At 39.3% G+C, this 19,424-nt stretch overlaps 1 protein-coding gene across 7 annotated transcripts in view; it reads right to left on the minus strand.

Annotated features, from left to right (window-relative positions):
• Positions 1 to 19,424, minus strand: part of PFKFB1 (6-phosphofructo-2-kinase/fructose-2,6-biphosphatase 1) — a 138,821-nt gene that overhangs the window by 12,494 nt on the left and 106,903 nt on the right. For all 7 annotated transcript variants that reach the window (XM_045470734.1, XM_045470736.1, XM_045470737.1 and 4 more), the window contains 2 exons: positions 16,845 to 16,991; positions 12,950 to 13,054 (listed from right to left, as the gene is read on the minus strand). In XM_045470734.1, the coding sequence (XP_045326690.1) occupies positions 12,950 to 13,054; positions 16,845 to 16,991 (252 nt within the window). The remainder of the gene's footprint in view (positions 1 to 12,949; positions 13,055 to 16,844; positions 16,992 to 19,424) is intronic.

The following is a 19,424-nucleotide window of genomic DNA, read 5'->3' on the forward strand; positions in this document are numbered from 1 at the left end:
GAAATAGCACTACTAGGAATTTACCCAAGGGATACAGGAATGCTGATGCATAGGGGCACATGTACCCCAATGTTTATAGCAGCACTTTCAACAATAGTCAAATTGTAGAAAGAGCCTAAATGTCCATCAACTGATGAATGGATAAAGAGGATGTGGCTTATATATACAATGGGATACTACTTGGCAACGAGAAAGAATGAAATCATGCCATTTGCAGCAACGTGGATGGAACTGGAGGGTATTATGTTATGTGAAATAAGTCAGTCAGAGAATGAGAGATACCATATTTTTCACTCATATCTGGATATTGAAAACCTTAACAGAAGACTATGGGGGAAAGGAAGGGAAAAAATAGTTACAAACAGAGAGGGAGGGACGCAAACCATAAGAGACTCTTAAATACTGAGAACAAACTGAAGGTTGATGGGGGCTGGGGGAGAGGGGAGAATGGGTGATGGGCATTGAGGACGGCACTTGTTGGGATGAGCACTGGGTGTTGTATGGAAACCAATTTGATAACAAATTATATAAAAATTAAAGAGAAAATATCCACAGGCAAAAGGAACAATGTCATTTATCTGTCTCTGCTTGACTCTTGGTGGAAAAATAAGGAAAATATTCCTGTAGTAATATATTAACCACAAACCTACCATCAGGTGTGTTTGTGGTTCAGAATTACAATACCCATGTGCTTTGGAAAATGCTAAGATGAGAGTTTAACAAAAAGTGACTTCAAGTCATTAGTTCCCAGAATTTTATGGAAGAAGCAAATGGGAATTATCCCTGAATTCTCTCAATGTAGGCTGTGGGATTCTTACATATAAATTTTGCCCATAGAAGCTCACATAACGCACAAGGGAAATAAGCTACGATGAATGAAAATAAGTAGAAACAATAAGAGAACTCTAAAAATTTAAGATAAGAGATCCAAAACATAAAATAAATGTTTTAAATTTATAAAGAAATAGAAGATGGAATAAAAATGTAAGGAAGAAAGAAGATGATATTAAATATAATGTAGATTTTTAAAAAGTAATAGAATTTCTAGAAACAAATTATATATTTATTAAAACCAAAAACTCATTGCATTGAGTAAACAAAAGATTAGATACAAATTAAGAAACAGTGATTTAGAAGATAGTCCTGAAGTAATTACTCAAAATGCAGCAAAGACTTTAAAAATAATAATAATTTAGGAAACATAGAGTATAGGGGCAGGATTCACACACATTAAATTGTACTTCCAGAAGGAGAAAATATGAAAAAGGAGTAAGACATAATGTCTTAGAGTTTTCTAGAATTGATGAAGAATCCCAATCCTCAGATTCAGGAAGTTTAATCCCAAGCAAAATAAATGAAAAAATATTCAGACATATCACAGTGGAACTTCAAAACAATGAAGATAAAAGACATTAAAGGCAGCCAGAGAGAAGAGAAGCAGCAATTAACCTGAGTGGAGACTTCTTAGCCACATTAGAACACAGAGGACAGTGATGGCAATATCTTCAAAATGCTGAAAGAAAACAATGGTCAAGGTACAGTTTAATTTTTTTAATTTGTATTTCAGTTGGTATACAGAGCAAATTGATTTTACAAGTACAATTCGGTGATTCATCACTTACATACAACACCCAGTGCTGATCACAAGTGTCCTTCTTAATACCGATCTAGCCCATCTCCCTCCCACCTCCCTCCATCATCCTTCAGTTTGTTCTCTATCACTAAGAGTCTCTTGTGCTTTGTTTTCCTTTCTTCTCTCACTCCTCTTTCCTATATGTTCATCTGTTTCATTTCTTAAATTCCACATATGAATGAAATCATATTGTATTTTTCTTACTCCGATTGACTTATTTCGCTTAGCACAATACATTCTAGACCTATCCACATCATTGCAAATGACATTTTTTGATGGCTAAGTAATATTCCATTGTGTATATATACCACATCTTCTTTATGCATTCATTGGTCCATGGACATTTGGGCTCTCTCCATAGTATAGTCATTGTTAATGATGCTGCTACAAACATAAGGTGCATATAGCCTATCGAATCTGTACTTTTGTATCCTTTGGGTAAATACCTAATAGTGCAATTGCTGAATCTTAGGGTTGTTCTATTTTTAGTTTTTTGAAGAAACTCCACACTGATCAAAGTGGTTGCACCAGTTTGCACTCCCACCAGCAGTGCAAAAAGGTTCTCCTTTTTCCATATCCTTGCCAACACCTGCTATTTCTTGTATTGTTAATTTTAGCCATTATGACAGGTGTGAGGTAGTATCTCATTGTGGTTTTGATTTGTATTTTCCTGATGATGAGTGATGTTTAGCATCTTTTCATGTGTCTGTTAGCCATCTGGGTGTCTTCTTTGTAATACAGTCTAGTAATGTCTTCTACCCATTTCTTAACTGGGCTGTTTGTATTATGGTTGTTGAGTTTGATAAGTTCTTTACAGATTTTGAATACTAATCATTTATCAGATTTGTCATTTGCAAATAGCTTCTATTCTACGGGCTGCCTTTTAGTTTTGTTGATTGTTTTTCTTTTCCTTTCCCTATGTGGAAGCTTTTTATCTTGATAAATATCATTTTTGCTTTTGTTCGTTCCCCTTGCCTTCAGTGACGTGTATAGTAAGAAGTTACTCTGGCCAAGGTCAAAGTGGTTGCTGCCTGTGTTCTCCTCTAGGATTTTGATGGTTTCCTGTCTCACATTTAGATCTTTCCTCCATTTTGAGTTACTTTTGTGTATGGTGTAAGAAAGTAGTCCAGTTTCATTCTTCTGCACATTGCTGTCCAGTTTTCCCAACAACATTTATTGAAGATATTGTCTTTTCTTCATTTGATATTCTTTCCTGCTTTGTCAAAGACTACCATATAGTTGTGGGTCCTCTTCTGGGTTTTCTAATCTGTTCCATTGGCCTATGTGTCTGTTTTTGTACCAGGACCATCCTGTATTTATGACTACAGCATTGTAATATAGCTTGAAATTCGGAATCATGATGTTTCCAGTTCTGTTTTTCTTTTTCAGGATTGATTTGTCTCTTTTGGGTCTTTTGTGGTTCCTTACAAATGTTAGGATTGTTTGATCTATGTCTGTAAAGCATGCTGGTGGTGTTTTGGTAGGGATTGCATTAAATGTGTAGGTTGCTTTGGGAAGTATAGACATTAATTTTTTAACATTTATTCATTTTTGAGAGACAAAGAGAGACAGAGCATGAGCGGGGAAGGGGCAGAGAGAGAGAGACACAGAATCTGAAGCAGGCTCCAGGCCCTGAGCTGTCAGCACAGAGCCTGACACGGGGCTTGAACTCATGAACTGCGAGATCATGACCTGAGCCAAAGCTGGACACTCAACCAACTGAGCCACCCAGGCGCTCCAGTATAGACATTTGAATAATGTTTGTTCTTCCAATCCAGGAGCATGGATGCCAGAGTAGCCATACTTATATCAGACAAACTAGATTTTAAAACAAAGACTGTAACAAGAGATGAAGAAAGGCGTTATATCATAATTAAGGGGTCTCGCCACCAAGAAGATCTAACAATTGTAAATATTTATGCCCCCAATTGGAGAGAACCCAAATATATAAACCAATTAGTAGCACATATAAATAAACTCATCGATAATAATACAATAATAATAGGAGACTTTAACACCCAACTCACAGTAATGGAAAGATCATGTAAGCAGAAAATCAACAAGGAAACAATGGCTTAGAATGACACATTGAACTAGATAGACTTAACAGATATATTCAGAACATTTCATTCTAAAGCAGCAGAATACACATTATTCTTTGTGTGTGGAACATTCTTCAGAATAGATTACAGACTAGGTCACAAATCAGCCCTCAACAAATACAAAAAGATTGAGATCATACCATGCACACTTTCATATCACAAAACTATGAAACTTGATGTTAACCACAAGAAAAAATTTGGAAAGTCTTCAAATACACGGAAGGTAAAGAACATCCTACTAAGAAATGAATGGGTTAACCAGGGAATTAATGAAAAAAATTTTAAATACATGGAAGCAAATGAAAATGAAAACACTACAGTCCAATCTCTTTGGGAATGCAGCAAAGGCAATCCTAAGAGGCAAGTGCATTCCAATTCAAGTCTATATCAATAAGCAAGAAAGGCCCCAAATACACAATCTAACCTTACATCTAAAGAAGCTAGAAAAGCAACAGCAAATAAAGCTTAAAGTTAGAATAAGGGAAATAATAAATATTAGAGCAGAAATAAAATAGAAACAAACACACAAACAAAGAAACAAAAACAACAATGGTAGAACAGATCAATTAAACTTAATAGCTGGTTCTTTGAAAGAGTAAACAAAATTGATAACCTCCTAACCATACTTATTAAAATAAGCAAGGACCCAAATAGTTAAAATCATGAATGAAAGGGGAGAGATTACACTTAGCACCACAGAAACACAAACAATTAAAGAGAATACTGTGAAAAATTATATGCCAACAAACGGGGCATTCTGGAAGAAAGGGACAGGACAAATTCCTAGAAACTCACAAACAACCAAAACTGAAACAGGAAGAAATAGAAAATTTGAACAGTCCCATAACCAGCAATGAAATTGAATTAGTAATCATAAAGCTCAAAAGAAACAAGAATCCTGGGCCAGGTGGCTTCCCAGGGAAATTGTAACATATATTTAAAGAAGACTTAATACATATTCTTCTCAAGCTGTTCCAAAAAAGAAGAAATGGAAGAAAAACTTACAAATTCTTTTTATGAAGCCAGCATTACCTTGATTCCAAAACTGAAGACCCCACTAAAAAGGAGAATTAAAGACCAATATCCCTGATGAAAAGGAATGCAAAAATTCTCAACAGGATACTAGTATACCTAATTCAACAGTACATTAAAAATATTCACCACAATCAAGTGGGATTAATTCCTGGGCTGCAGGTCTGGTTCAAAACTCATAAAACAATCAAAGTGACACACCACATTAATAAAAGACAGGATAAGAACCATATGATCCTCTCAATGCATGCAGAAAAAGCATTTGACAACATAAAGCATCTATTCTTGATAAAAAAAAAAACTAGGGACAAAAGAAATATATCTCAAGATCATAAAGGCCATATAAGAAAGACCCACAGTTAATATCATCCTCAATGGGTAAAAACTGACAGCCTTTCCCCTACAGGCTTTAACAAGACAAAGATGCCCCCTCCCTCCATTACCATTTAATATAGAAGTGGAAGTCTTAGCCTCACCAATCCATCAACCTAGAGTTTTATGCTCAGGCAAATTATCACATGGTATTGAGGACTTCCCCAAAGACACTTATAGACAGAAAGATTACTTTGTCGCCAATAAATCCTCACTGAAGTAATTTTTGTAAGTTTATCTGTTTATTTTGAAAGAGAGAGCAGAGGAGGGGAAGAGAGAGAGAAAGAATCCAAAACAGGCTTGGCAACAGCAGCACTGAGACTGATATGGGGCTCAAACCCATAAACCACAAAGAAAGGACCTGAGCCAAATCCAAGAGTCAGACACTCAACTGACTGAGCCACCTTGGCTCCCATCACTGAAGTAATTTCTGAAAGATGGAAATTGAACACAGAAGGAAAAACTTGAGATACAAGAATAAAGAATGATTGGACTCAGAGGGGAAGATGGTGGCATAGGAGGACGCTGGGCTCACCTCGTCCTGCTGATCACTTAGATTCCACCCACATCTGCTTAAATAACCCAGAAAACCTCTAGCAGAAGACTACCAGAATGGACTCTCCAGAGCCAAGCATAGACAAGAGGCCCACGGAAGAGGGTAGGAAGGGTGGAGAGGCGGTGCATGCTACATGGACTGGTGGGAGGGAGCTGGGGCCATGGAGGGGCAGCCCACCTGGGAAGGCAGAGCCCCTGAAGTCTGGCTTGCAAAAGTGGAGGGGCCGGATTCTGTGAGTTCTGAAAGCCAGTGGGATTAACATCTGGAATGTTAAAAGTCAACAGCTCTGCTCTCAGAGAGCAGGGAGGGCGAGAGGATGCCAGGAGGGAGAGTTGTTGAGCCCTGGAACAGGGCTTAGTTCAGTGGGCAAACAAAGGTGCTGGCAAGTGCCATCTACCTCTCCCACCCCCAAGCTGAATTTCCAAAGGGAACCTGTTCCTGTCACCAAACTTGCTTGCACCAAGCAAACGCCCATTGCTGTGCTTCTGTGGATGCATCCATCAGCGGGGCCTGCCTCCCTCGTGCTGCAGGGCCCCTCCTGCAGGGGACCACCAATGGCAAAGCAAGCGAAGCCTGCCCCTCCCGCCCCTGTGCACCCGACTGATCCATCCTGGGTAATATGCCAGATCCCATAAGCAGCACCACAAGCTGGCAGTGTGCAAGTAGCTAAGACACGGGCCACACCACTCCACAGTGAGTCCTGCCCCTGGGAGAGAGGAAGATAAGGTACATACCAGTCTGACTGTGGCCGCAGCAGTGGGCTGAGGGCAGACATCAGATCTGACTGGGGCCCCGCCCACCAACACAAGTTACTCCGAACAGTACAAGGGAAGTGCTCTGCAGTTTGGAGCCACCACAGGGACTACCCAAGATGACGAAAGGAAAGAATTCTCCTCAAAAGAAACACCAGGAAGTAGCGATGGCTAACGAAGTGATCAAAAATGATTTAAGCAATAAAACAGAAAAAGAATTTAGAATAATAGTCATAAAATTAATCGCAGAGCTTGAAAAAAAGCATAGAGGACACCAGAGAATCTATTGCTACAGAGATCAAGGGACAAAGAAATAGTCATGAGGAGCTAAAAAATGCTATACATGAGGTGCAAAATAAAATGGAGGCAGCCATAGCACGGATTGAAGAGGCAGAGGAGAGAATAGATGAATTAGAAGATAAAATTATGGAAAAAGAGGAAGCTGAGAAAAAGAGAGATAAAAAAAATCCAGGAGTACGAGGGGAGAATTAGAGAACTAAGTGATGCAATGAAACAAAACAATATCTGTATCATAAGAATTCTAGAAGAAGAGGGAGAGAAAGGGGCTGAAGGTATACTTGAACAAATCATAGCTGAGAACTTCCCTGATCTGGGGAAGGAAAAAGGCATTGAAATCCAAGAGACACAGAGGACCCCCTTCAGACGTAACTTGAATCGATCTTCTGCATGACATATCATAGTGAAACTGGCAAAATACAAGGATAAAGACAAAATTCTGAAAACAGCTAGGGATAAACAGGCTTTAACTTACAAAGGTAGACCCATAAGAGTAGTGGCGGACCTATCTACTAAAACTTGGCAGGCCAGAAAGGAATGGCAGGAAATCTTCAATGTGACAAACAGAAAAAATATGCAGCTGAAAATCCTTTATCCAGCAAGTCTGTCATTTACAATAGAAGGAGAGATAAAGGTTTCCCCAAATAAAAAACTGAAGGAATTCATCACCACTAAACCAGCCCTACAAAAGATCCTGAGGGGATTCTGTGAGTGAAATGTTGCAAGGACCACAAAGTACCAGAGACATCACTACAAGCATGAAAACTACAGACATGACAATGACGCTAAACCCATCTCTTTCTATAATAATACTGAATGTAAATGGACTAAATGCTCCAACCAAAAGACATAGGGTATCAGAATGGATAAAAAAAGAAAAAAAAACAAGACCCATCTCTTTTCTCTCCACATGAGACTCTTTTTAGACCTGAGGACACCTTCGGATTGAAAGTGAGGGATGGAGAACTATCTATCATGCTACTGGAATTCAAAAGAAAGCTGGAGTAGCCATACTTATATCAGACAAACTAGACGCTAAATTAAAGGATGTAACAAGAGATGAAGAAGGGCATTATATAATAATTACAGGGTCTTTCCATCAGGAAGAGCTAACAATTATAAATGCCTATGTAGTGAATGGGAGCTCCCAAATATATAAAACAATTAATCACAAACATAAGCAACCTTCTTGATAAGAATGTGGTCGTTGCAAGGGATTTTAATACCCCACTGACAACAATGACTAGATCATCTAGGCACAGGATCAATAAAAAAACATGGGCCGTGAACGGTACATTGGATCAGATGGACTTGACAGATATATTTAGAACTCTGCATCCCAAAGCAACAGAATATGCTTTCTTCTCGAGTACACATGGAACATTCTGCAAGATCAATCACATACTGGGTCACAAAACAGCCCTTCATAAGTATGAAAGAACTGAGATAATACCATGCACACTGTCAGACCACAATGCTATAAAATTTGAAATCAACCAAAGGAAAATGTCTGGAAAACCTCCAAAACCATGGAGGTTAAAGAACACCCTCCTAAAGAATGAATGGATCAAACAGGCAATTCGAGAAGAAATTAAAAAATATATGGAAAAAAATGAAGATGAAAATACAACAATCCAAATGTTTTGGGATGCAGTGAAGGCAGTCCTGAGAGGAAAATACATTGCAATCCAGGCCTATCTCAAGAAACAAGAAAAATCCCAAATACAAAATCTAACAGTACACCTAAAGAAACTAGAAGCAGACAGCAAAGACACCCCAAACCCAGCAGAAGAGAAATAATAAAGATTAGAGCAGAAATAAACAATATAGAATCTAAAAAAACAACTGTAGAGCAGATCAATGAAACCAAGAGTTGGTTTTTTGAAAAAAATAAATAAAATTGATAAACCTCTAGCCATGCTTCTCAAAAAGAAAAGGGAGATGACCCATATAGATAAAATCATGAATGAAAATTGAATTATTACAACCAATCCCTCAGAGATACAAACAATCATCAGGGAATACTATGAAAAATTATATGCCAACAAACTGGACAACCTGGAAGAAATGGACAAATTCCTTAGCACCCACACACTACCAAACTCAAACAGGAAGAAACAGAAAACTTGAACAGACCCATAACCAGCGATGAAATTGAATCAGTTATCAAAAATCTCCCAACAAATGAGTCCAAGACCAGATGGCCTCCCTCGGGAATTCCACCAGGCATGTAAAGCGGAGATAATACCTATCCCTCTCAAGCTGTTCCAAAAAAAAGAAAGGGAAGGAAAAGTTCCAGACTCATTCTATGAAGCAAGCATTACTTTGACTCCTAAACCAGACAAAGACCCAACAAAAAAAGAGAACTACAGGCCAATATCCCTGATGAATATGGATGCAAAAATTCTCAATAAGATACTAGCAAATCAAAACCAACAGCATATAAAAAGAATTATTCACCATGATCAAGTGGGATTCATTCCTTGGTTGCAGGACTGGTTCAATATTCACAAATCAATCAATGTGATACATCACATTAATAAAATAAAGATAAGAACCATATGATCCTGTCGATCAATGCAGAAAGAGCATTTGGTAAAATTCAGCATTTTTTAAAATAAAAACCCTCAAGAAAGTCGGTATAGAAGGAACATACTTAAACATCATAAAAGCCATTTATTAAAAGCCCACAGCTAATATCATCCTCAATGGGGAAAACTGAGAGTTTTCTCCCTGAGATCAGGAACAAGACAGGGATGTCCACTCTCAGCACTGTTGTTTCACATATTGTTGGAAGTGCTAGCATCAGCAATCAGACAACAAAAGGAAATCAAAGGCATCAAAATTGGCAAAGATGAAGTTAACCTTTCACTTTTTGCAGATGACATGATATTATACATGGAAAATCCGATAGACTCCACCAAAAGTCGCTAGATCTGATACATGAATTCAGCAAAGTCGCAGGATACAAAATTAATGTACAGAAATCAGTTGCATTCTTATATACTAATAATGAAGCAACAGAAAGACAAATAAAGAAACTTATCCCATTCACAATTGTGCCAAGAATCATAAAATACCTAGGAATAAATTTAACCAAAGATGTACAAGATCTATATGCTGAAAACTATAGAAAGCTTATGAAGGAAAGTGAAGAAGATATGAAGAAATGGAAAAACATTCCATGCTCATGGATTGGAAGATTAAATATTGTCAAAATGTCAATACTACCCAAAGCTTTCTACACATTCAATGCAATCCCAACCAAAATTACACCAGCATTCTTCTTGAAGCTAGAACAGGCAATCCTAAAATTTGTGTGGAACCACAAAAGGCCCCGAATAGCCAAAGTAATTTTGAAGAAGAACACCAAAGCAGGAGGCATCACAATCCCAGACTTTAGCCTCTACTACAAAGCTGTAATCCTCAAGACAGCATAGTATTGGCACAAAAACAGACACATAGACCAATGGAATAGAATAGAGACTCCAGAATTGGACCTACAAAAGTATGGCCAACTAATCTTTGACAAAGCAGGAAGGAATATCCAATGGAAAAAAGACAGTCTCTTTAACAAATGGTGCTGGGAGAACTGGACAGCAACATGCAGAAGAATGAAACTAGACCACTTTCTCACACCATTCACACACACACACACACAAAAAAAAAAACTCAAAATGGGTAAAGGATCTGAATGTGAGACAGGAAACCATCAAAACCCTAGAGGAGAAAGCAGGAAAAAACCTCTCTAATCTCAGCCACAGCAATTTCCTACTTGACACATCCCCAAAGGCAAGGGAATTAAAAGCAAAAATGAACTGTTGGGACCTCATCAAGATAAAAAGCTTCTGCACTGCAAAGGAAACAATCAACAAAACTAAAAGGCAACAAACGGAATGGGAAAAGATATTTGCAAATGACATATCAGACAAAGGGTTAGTATCCAAAATCTACAAAGAGCTCACCAAACTCCACACCCGAAAAACAAATAACCCAGTGAAGAAATGGGCAGAAAACATGAATAGACACTTCTCTAAAGAAGACATCCTGATGGCCAACAGGCACATGAAAGGATGCTCAACGTCACTCCTCATCAGGGAAATACAAATCAAAACCACACTGAGATCCCACATCGTGTCAGTCAGAGTGGCTAAAATGAACAAATCAGGAGACTCTAGATGCTGGAGAGGATGTGGAGAAACGGGAACCCTCTCGCACTGTTGGTGGGAATGCAAACTGGTGCAGCTGCTCTGGAAAACAGTGTGGAGGTTCCTGAAAAAATGAAAAATAGATCTACCCTATGATCCAGTAATAGCACTGCTAGGAATTTACCCAAGGGATAGAGGAGTTCTGATGCATAGGGCACTTGTACCCCAATGTTTATAGCAGGACTTTCAACAATAGCCAAATTATGGAAAGAACCTAAATGTCCATCAACTGATGAATGGATAAAGAAATTGTGGTTTATATATACAATGGAATACTACGTGGCAATGAGAAAGAATGAAATATGGCCTATGTAGCAACGTGGATGGAACTGGAGAGTGTTATGCTAAGTGAAATAAGTCATACAGAGAAAGACAGATTCCATATGTTTTCACTCTTATGTGGATCCTGAGAAACTTAACAGAAGACCATGGGGGAGCGCAAGGGAAAAAAAACAGTTAGAGAGGGAGGGAGCCAAGCCATAAGAGACTCTTAAAAACTGAGAATAAACTGAGGGTTCATGGGTGGTGGGATGGAGGGGAAAGTGGGTGATGGGCATTGAAGAGGGCATCTGTTGGGAGGAGCACTGGGTGTTGTATGGAAAACAATTTGACAATAAATTTCCTATTAAAAATGAAGAAAAAATGATTAAAGGAAGTGGTTAATGTGGTTAAATCTAAATAGACATTGACTGCATAAATAGTTTAATTATAACAATATAATTCATTTGAGGATTAAGACACAAGGTTGAACTAAAATACAAAACAATTAATATGTAATTTAGGTGAGGGAAGGACAAGAGTTCTGAAGTTATTATATTGTTTTAGGGGAAAAGTGAAGGTACTGATTTTAGATTTTGTTGATCATGTATATTAAAATGTTAAGAGTAATCTCTAAAAGAATGAAACTGATTATATATCTTAAATATAGATGTAAAAACTGAGGAGCACAGTTGTGAAGAGGAGAGAAACAGAAAAATAAACTAAGCATAAAGAGCTCAAAATAAGAGACTAGAAATAAGGTCAATTAATTCAGTCATTACAATAAAAGTAAATGTTCCAAAATTACCATTCAAAAGGCATATATTTTCAGTTTGTATTAAAAACAACAAAAGCCAAGTATATGCTGTTTACAAGAGACATTAAACAAAAATAGAGAAGTTGAATGTAAATGAGTAAATAAAGATTAAATTGGCAAATACTAAGCAGAAAACAATTATATAGCTGTATTAATCTTACACAAAATACACTTTTAAGCAAGGAATATTATTAGGGAAATATTATTAATAATAAAACATGCAATTTGGTCAAAAGATATAATTACTTTAAATTTGTATGCCTCCAATAATATAGCCTTCAAAATATGTAAAGGAAAATAAAGGCAAACTCAGATTGACTTTAGAATGTCATTTCAAAGGATGAGGATAAAAATGTGAAATGTGGTTTGTAACATATGATGTCTGTTGTTTTACCTTCGCTGGTGTCCTGCTTTTCTGATAATTGTTCCCAGGAATTTATTTCAGAAATGGAGTATGACTAATAAATAATTTCCAGTGTGGAACTGGCTAAATGGAGTCTGGGTTGAAAGCAATAAGGACGCACCTGATATGGGAATAGGGAATTGATGGTCTGGTTCATGTGGTGGCAAAGAATTTAGTTAAACTATTAGCCATTGTTCCTTGGGTCTTCAACCCACTTCCCAGAGTGACCGGAGCTTTAGGCAACTTGGCAATAATATGTCAGGAGTATGTTGAACTATATGAAGTGTCTTTAGTGAAAATAAACTAAAGACAACATGTAGGATAAAGTGAGCCCTCCTGAAAGCAGATGGAAAAGAAGCAGGCAAGAGCCAGATTATCATGTGCCTTGTGGGATGACAGCTGCTACAAAATATGCTTTACTCTGCTTCTAAAACTGTCCATGAGACTGTGGAATTCTGGTAGTTGGAATGAAGATACTGGCAGGTGTTCTAGGAGTCAGGCAGTCCCTCCAACCCTTACCTCTCCCTTGGGATAGCGGTAGCGATATTTATCTTGGTCCCGTAGTGCAAATTCCTCAGGGTAGTGTTCCTGGATTTCTTCATAGGTCATCTCCTCACAGACACCCTGGAAAAAATTATTTGGGAACAAATTCACAAGGTGAAACCCACAAGCCTTTACCATAGTTCTGAGGCCAATGATTGTGAAACAACAGCACACAATAACCTGGGTTTCTGTAAACACAGATCTAAGTTTGTGCCTGTTGTCTGAGTGTGTGTGTGTGTGTGTGTGTGTGCACACAAAGTGTGTGGATGTGAGACTGTGTGCATATGTACAGATGTGTTCATGGTTGAGCATATAGTATATGGTAGGTACCTGTGGTATTTCTTTGTGGTTGTCCCAATAGGTTTGTATATGTACATTGTATAAGTATTTTTTTGTAAATATATGGGTTTAAGGATTTGTAACTGTATTTGTGTGTGTATGTGTAGCATGCTGGTATGTTTAAGGACCTATGTCTTGTGTTTGTGTATTTGTCTCAGTATTTTTAGTGTGTTTGTGTGAGTGAGTGTGTGTGTGTGTGTGTGTGTGTGTGTGTGTACAGAGTGTCTGAGCATCTGAGAATGTGCTCGTGCGAGTGTCTCTATGGTCTGTCTCTCCATTTGGGTCTCAGTGTGTCTGTGGCATGTGTTTCTGTGAGTGTGTATGTCTCTGATTATGTCTCTGGTGTCTATGTGTGAGTATCTGTGTGCTTATGTTGGAGGTCATGTGAATTTGTGGTAATACACTTGAGGTTATCCATCTGTACTACATACATTTCCAACCATAGTATGCTTCTCCGTGTCTATGTGATATAGGTATCTTTGTATACAAAGACTGCATGTATGTCTATGGTGAGTTTGTCTATATGTATCTCTAGGTGTCTCTATCTGTGAGTGTGTATGTGTGTGCATGCATGGTGTGGGTGTAGATTGTTAGATGTGTCTGAGAGGGATTCTATGTCTGACTAGAAGATCAATGTGTCTGTGAAGTGCATGTCTGTGAGTGTAAGCATATTTATGGTGGGTGTAAGCATATTTGTGGTGGGTGTCTATGACTGTGTATGCAAGCACACACATGTGCTCACATACACAACAGTATGCTCCCATTTTATAGCATTTCCCATCTCCTCTGCTCCTACATCTGCTTCAGAACCTCTGGCAGATAAAGAAATAGGTATCCACAGACATATCAGAAGGCAAAAATTAATGAATTCCTAATGCTTTCAGAATGGGCCTTGGGGAGATATGGTCTCCTCACCCAAAGAAGGAATCCAGAGATAAGAGGAGTTTCTCAGGAGCACATGAGAGCTTCCCAAGTTCACTGAAAAATCCCCAGAAGTGAGGTGGCTGCTGGGAGTGGGGGTGGGAAGCATTTAGGTTTATAAAGTTTCCTTTTGATTGTGTGCATTCCGATTAGACTTTCCTGTAAGGGGCAATTGGCTCTTGTTTTTGTCTTTTGAATAATCTAACAGCCTTCCATTAGGGGTGAAGTTTGCCCCTGACACAGCTCACAAACAGCTCTGCAGTGTCAAACTTCTCCATCGACACTGTCCATGGGAGAAAGCATACCCTAATGGATACACAAGGTCCTTCCAGGTTGGCTTTGACTTTCTATTCTGAGACATACCTGGAGCCTTTTTCCTGTGGAAATGGTGGAAATGGCCACTGACTTAAAAAAATTAATGTTTATTTATTTTTGAGAGAAAGAAAGCACTAGCAGGGGAGGGGCAGAGAGAGAGGGAGACAGAATCCGAAGCAGGCTCCAAGCTCAGAGCTGTCAGCACAGAATCTGATGCTGGGCTGGACCTCACAACCTGAACCACGAGATCATGACCTGAGCTGAAGTCGGGCACTGAACCGACTGAGCCAACCAAGTGCCCTATGGCCACTGACTTCCTATTGACTTAAGGCAAATTGCCTACCTCTTAGAATTTTATTTTCCTCTACTGAAAAATGAGGAGAATTACAACTACCTCACAAATGTGTTTTGAATATTAGAGATAAAATATATAAAAGAGATTAGCACAGAATGTACAAGTCTCATTTTAAAGATTCAATCAGTAGTACTAATTGTTAATATATTATTGATCACAGAAAATAAACCAGAAACTTAGGCATTATTCTAAATTCTTACTTCTTCCTTACCCCTCCCCTATAGCCAGTTTCTAAGATTCTATCTGCTAAATTTCTCTAAAATCCATCCCTTTTTCTTCCCTGTCTCCACTGTTACAATCTTAGCAGATCTACACACACACACAACACACACACACACACACACACACACACAACCTTTTTTAATTATTATGATTTCTCCTGACATATCATTCCTGATCTTCTCTACCTGGCTCACTGTTAATTAACTCTCAGCTAGGTATCACTTCTTCCAGGCAGATCCTGTGTGGCTCAGAGGCCCTGCCCTGACATCTGTTCATAAATGGTCTAGCCTATAGCACACATGCTGTTTTGTATCCCTCTGTTTTTTTTAATTTACCCTGTTTAGACTGAAAACTCAGTGAAGACAAGAATCAATCTCTGTCTCCAACACCACCCCAGAGCCTGAAACAAAGTAGGTACCCAGTAAATGCTTACACCACATATGCACCAGAAACAAGTAGTGACTGATCTCTTTATATATTTGCTTGAATGTATTTTACAGCAAATATATGTGATATGTAGAGCAATACTATATATTCTTTTTCTAAATATGCATATCTCTGTACATCTATATCTAAGTACATATGTATGTATGTATACACACATATACCTCCCTGTATTTATAGAAGTATATCTACCAGGCAATCAAGTTAACCTACCTACATGCAAGTTATCTATGTTTGTGGTGAAGCTTTTACTTTAAGGCCTAACAATCATAACCTGTGGGATGCTACCTGATGTCAGTATACCTATAGTGCAGATGAGACAATGGGGAGGAAAAAATGCTTTCTTAAAGAGCTCATGGGAAAACCTGACCCTGAAGAGAGATTGCCATGTCAAGAGAGTGAGATGAAGTTTTTCTTTGATCTATCTTCAATGCCACTACTCTAGTCCCTCATACCTTCACCTCTTGTCTGGACTAATGCAGCCATCTCCATACTAATCTACATGCTTATTCTTGCCCTCTTCCCACCTAGTTTCCACACATGACCAGAATGGTCTCTTACTTATTTATTTATTTATTTATTTATTTATTTATTTATTTTTATTTATCAAGTATCATTAACATACAGTGTTATATTGGTTTTAGGTGTATAATATTCAAAAATTCAACAATTGAATATAGAATATTCAACAACTCTATACATTTCTCAATGCTCATGAAGATAAGTGTACTCTTAATACCCTTTATCTATTTCACTCATCCACCCACCCACCTCCCCTCTGGTAACCATCAATTTGTTCTATTTCAGAGTCTGTTTTCAGTTTATCTCTTTTTTTCTTTGTTCATTTGTTTATTTATTAAATTCCACAATTTACTGAAATAACATGGTATTACCTTCTTTTTAAAAAATGTGAATTACATTCATGCCACTCTTCCTTGACTTAGACTACATCATTGGCTTCCCATTTTTAAAGCAGTATCCAAATCCCTGAACATTAATTACAAAACTCTATGAGCTGCCTTCCTTTCCAACCTCATCTCCCTTGTACTTCCTTTGTTACAACCCTTGTCACAGAAAATGCAATGTCTTATTTATGGCCTGCCTTTGAGCTCCATGAGGACAGAGAACATGTCTGTTCTTGCCTTCAATGGATCCCTCAACACACAGAACAGTGTATAGAACATGGCTGGTTGTTAAGCAGCAGAAGCAATCCAGGGGATAATCCCAGAATCAGGTCCCATAAATCACCAGGAAATCCATCCCCTTCCATCTTACCGCATCAATTTCGTTCAGGGCCTTCCACTGCTCATAAGGAACACCCAGGGCCTCAGCTGTCTGGATAGTCCTCTTCATGTGGCTGGTCCACACCTTCAGGGAGCTGATGCCCTGGGACTGAATGAAGTTGGCCAGGGCATAAGCATACTAGGAGGTGGGGGTGCAGAGAAGGAGGAGGAGAGAAAGAGAGAGATGAAAGAAGACAGAGTAGCTGTAAGAATAAACTCAGATCTACCACAAATGGTGAAATAATAATGAACAAGAAAGTATAATTTAAAATTTTTCAATTTATAAACAAGGATATGACAAGGATTAAGGGAATAGAAAAGGGTATGTGTGCTTATGTGTGTATATGTTTATATGTGTGTGTGTTCATTGATGCTTATTAAACCCCCTACTTGATTGTTCATTCAAACAGCCCAACTCTGGCATATCTGGAGCCTAGGACAAGAGTACAAATGAAGGCAGTCCACAGTCAACCTCTCTTCTATTCCCATTTCTGCCTCCATCCTGCACTTGTAGATGCCTTGAGTACATGTTTGTACATGACAAAGTTCTGTCCACATCCTATCTCCACTGATTCCCATGATCCACAAACAGTGACCCCTTGGCTATCCCTTTGCCTAGGGGTAAACACTACTGTGAAATGGTCTGCTCTCAGGTGAACAGACTCTGGGATAGGCCCATGCAGACATGGAAAAAATACTCCAGTACAGAAGGACAGCAGATTCTGGGTTCTGGATACTCACAACGTGGTCTAGAATTAGGGGATATTGGATTTGGGGAGCATTTCTTTTTGACCATGGGGGTCTCAGTACCCAGCTTCTAAGGGCATTCAAACATCCATAGTGTGTGTGGTCATGTGTGGGTATGAGGATGTCCTGTTGTCAAGACACAGTCCAGTGAGGGAAATGATGACAGCACTGAGAGGAACTAGGAAGAACTGTGGGACCCCAAATGATCAAGTGATTCACTCTTCTTCTGCATTTAGGCATGTTATTAGTCACAGAGGGTGTGTGAGGAATATCAACACAAATGCAAAAATCTATATACATATGCATATGTACAAATATAGGCATTGTGTACACACATTCTAATTATGGATGTGAGTCAGCCGTGTTCTCTAGTGGAAAAAGCCTCGTAGCTCCTGCCTGTAAGATGCAAACAGGATTAACTCATCAGCCTGATTCTATGAGTGTCATGTTAGATAGTGAACAAGGAGCACACAGAATGCTCCCTGACACACACAAGGTGACAGACTCTGTGATTTATTATGGATGACAGTCAATGGTAAAGTGCTTTGTAAACTGTTATGATTCACTGTTCCCATAAGCATGAAGGTTGGTGCCAGGCATGTGCATGTATATACACATATTTGTGTGCAAAGGTGATATGCATTGTGGAGGTGGCATGTGTCCAAAGTGGGCATTGTGCTGTGTAGGTAGGGAATTAGCTGGGCAGGGCAATAGCTGGCCCCAGCCAAAAGACTCTGGTTGCAGGTGGTGCCATGTGGCAGGGGTGGGTGATGCCACCAATACCCTCTATTCAGCTCTAAGGAGTGAGAGGGGTCGGAGTCAGAGGTTTGAGTCTACCTCAATGGGAGGCTGCCAGTCTGAAGGTAACAGAAAGGGAGTCATGGGCCTTCCAGTGCAGTGCCTTGCCTAGGACACCACCACCTCTGCAGTGGGGAATGCTGAGGGGCAGGCAGGAAAGCATGGTTTTCAGTCCTGGCTCTCTCTTTTACTGGCTGCATGACCTGGGACTGCTCTTTGCTCCTCCTTGGGCCTTAGCTTCATCAGGTTTCATAAACCATTAATGGTAATGCCCACCCCACAGAGCTGTGAAGATTAAATGAGGCTCACAGCAGATGGTGCTGTGACTGTACACAGGTGCCCAATAAAAGATAGTGTTCCCTCCCTCCTGCACCTCATTTCCCATTTGTCCTACCCAAGCCATCCTCCCAGCAAGAACAATAGCTGTGTTAACAAGCCCAGGCACAGGGCCAGACACTAAGGAAAACATGTGTCTTTATTTTATTTTATACCCATAATGTACAGGTTTACTATGCTTGGCTGGAGAGAAGAGATTCATGCCACAGAGTCAGAGATGGGCCAGGACTGGGAGATATGGAGCCCAGGGCACAGTGACCTGCTTGGGAGGGCAGGGGAGGACAGGGGAGGGTTTCCTGGACCAAACCATGGAGCAGGAGCTATACCTTGGAAAGGGGTGGGGGATGGAGGGCAAGAAAAGAGCTGTAACTGGTAGGGGACAAGTTCTGACAGTGAAATAACCTGTAATGGGGGCTGGGGGCTGTGGCATCAGCCCTAAGTAAGGGAGGAGAAGATGGATTCAAGGATCCAGGGAAGCTGTCTGTGCAAGTGATGATGGCCAGATGACAGAGGAGGGCAGGCTGGGTGGGAGAAATTGTACAAGCAAAGGCACAGAGTCATGAGAAAGATGAGGGGACAAGTCAGGCAGGAGTGAAGTGTTCTAACTGTAATGGGGCTGGAGGTGCAGCCAGATCTGGGCAGGCCTTAAGTGCCAGGACCAAGTTATCAGACTTGCAGATGCTGTTGATAC

The sequence above is a fragment of the Leopardus geoffroyi genome, chromosome X (assembly GCF_018350155.1).
Source record: "Leopardus geoffroyi isolate Oge1 chromosome X, O.geoffroyi_Oge1_pat1.0, whole genome shotgun sequence".
Taxonomy (NCBI): Eukaryota; Metazoa; Chordata; class Mammalia; order Carnivora; family Felidae; genus Leopardus; species Leopardus geoffroyi.